The sequence below is a fragment of the Cucurbita maxima genome, unplaced genomic scaffold (genome assembly GCF_002738345.1).
Source record: "Cucurbita maxima cultivar Rimu unplaced genomic scaffold, Cmax_1.0 Cma_Scf00021, whole genome shotgun sequence".
Classification (NCBI taxonomy): Eukaryota; Viridiplantae; Streptophyta; class Magnoliopsida; order Cucurbitales; family Cucurbitaceae; genus Cucurbita; species Cucurbita maxima.
In genome coordinates, this window is record NW_019272037.1 from 47,581 (window position 1) to 49,525 (window position 1,945).

Below are 1,945 nucleotides of genomic sequence, written 5' to 3' on the forward strand. Positions count from 1 at the left end.
TTTTTTTTTTTTTTTTTTTTTTTTTTTTTTTTTTTTTTTCTTGTTGCCTTGAAGATCATTTCAGTTTCAATTTTTATTAATTTTGGAGTTTGAAGGATGTCAGCTGTTTTTATGAAGCCCTTTTTGGATGTACGGGGATGTTTATTTTGGTGGCTTGGAGTATTGAGCGGTTGGGCATACTTGAGTTGGTTCTCAGTTGTCAGATCTCTCAACTCCTTTTTGGAATATGACTTTAGATCTAATGTGCAGAAAGGATTGTTCTCATTTGTCAGATATCTTCCTTCCTCCATCAATCACTCTTGCTCAAAGCCTAGTGCTCATGGCCTTTCTTTAGATGTTTTGATTGGATAATTATTTTACGCTCATCGTTAAAACTAATTTAGTATTATTTGAATTGTTATTTATACATTCTTTATAATCCTTCTTAGTTGTTTCTTTCCATTCCTATGTAGAGTTTTGTATCTTTTGAGCATTAGTCTCTTTTCATTCTTTGAATGAAAAACTTTCGTTTTTGTTTCAGAAAAAAAAAAAAAAAACTTCATGTTGATTCGTGTATGTTTGTGTCTGTGCTTGTTTGAATGAGAAACAGATTTCACTAAAGAAAGGCCAAAAGGCCAATGAGACAAGAAGTCCCGTTACTAAGAAAGGGAACTAAACAAAACACCCCAATGAAGTTGATGAATGAAATTGAGTAACTACAAAAATCCATGTAAGGTATTCCAAGTAGGAAGCTTTAAACTGCATAAGATCACAAAACTCCCCGAAAAGACCTTTACTTACTTATCATTGAAGATCCCAACAAAACCTTAACTCTTCACTGAAGATCCCAAAAGATTTCTACGTTTCAATGAAGATTCTATAGTTTCTTTTCTTTCATAAGTGCTACCAATTGTGGGTCATATTGTTGGGAATGAACATGTGTATTTTTTCAGACAAGTCAGATAATTTCAAAATACTTGGAACAAAATTTGTTCTTTGATTTTGTTGACAAAAAACCAGTAAGTTTCAAGATTTTCTTTAATCAGAAACTTGAGGTATATGTTAAACAAAAAGAGGACAAGAAACACCCTAAGGGCCGGGGAAGAGAGCTCCCCCACCCAAGAAGGCTACTTACAAAAGGCCTTAAAATCGAGAAGGATCAAAGAATGAGGGAAATTACAAAAGAGTATAGGGTAGCTATGAGACTACCAAGATGCATTTAGCTGTACAAAAGCTTAAAAAGGATGAAAAAAACAGTAGCCTTTCTTAAAAAAATTTCTTATTCCGTTCCATCCATAAACCCCATAGAAGAAGGGCTCTAGAAGCAAGCTTCCATAAGTATTCAAAATTTGGCATTGGTTTTCCTTGAAATATTCAGACACATTAATTCTTTTAACAAGTACTTGTATTCTCCCCAAGGCATTTGTCATCTTATCTTATAATTATTTTTTTATTGACATATAACATTGATTTCAAAGAACATAACATCAAAAGATAATTTGTAGAATAACCTGCATCTTTCAAGGTCATCTGTTGAAGCACCAAAAGCAGGAATAATTTCTTGGACAGCGTTCAGAAAGTCATCCATTGTAACCTTAATGCTCTCTTCATCAACTGGTTTCGTAAGGTCATCAAGACTCAATTGTCTATTTAAGGCGTATGATACTGCACTTTTTACAACCCCTTCAATTTCAGCACCACTGTAGTTCTTTGTACGAGCAGCTGCAAATTAATTAAAATAGCTCAGAAACCTTCAAAATTGTTATCCTCAACCACGTATATCATGTGGTTAAACAAGACAGTAGCGAAACAATCAATAAAAACTTCAACATGGTAACTACCGTTGCCATTGTCACCTCCTACCGCAGTGTTCATGAAAAGGAAATCCACTCATTTTTTACTATTAAAGATCAACAACTCTTCTACTAGGATTTTTTTTTTTTTTTTTTTTTTTGTTCAACAATTG

General features: G+C 33.2%; 1 protein-coding gene across 4 annotated transcripts in view; it reads right to left on the reverse strand.

The window, feature by feature from the left end:
* Positions 1-1,945, reverse strand: part of LOC111495493 (vesicle-fusing ATPase-like) — a 13,033-nt gene that overhangs the window by 5,399 nt on the left and 5,689 nt on the right. For all 4 annotated transcript variants that reach the window (XM_023145559.1, XM_023145561.1, XM_023145560.1 and 1 more), the window contains one exon: positions 1,491-1,701. In XM_023145559.1, the coding sequence (XP_023001327.1) occupies positions 1,491-1,701 (211 nt within the window). The remainder of the gene's footprint in view (positions 1-1,490; positions 1,702-1,945) is intronic.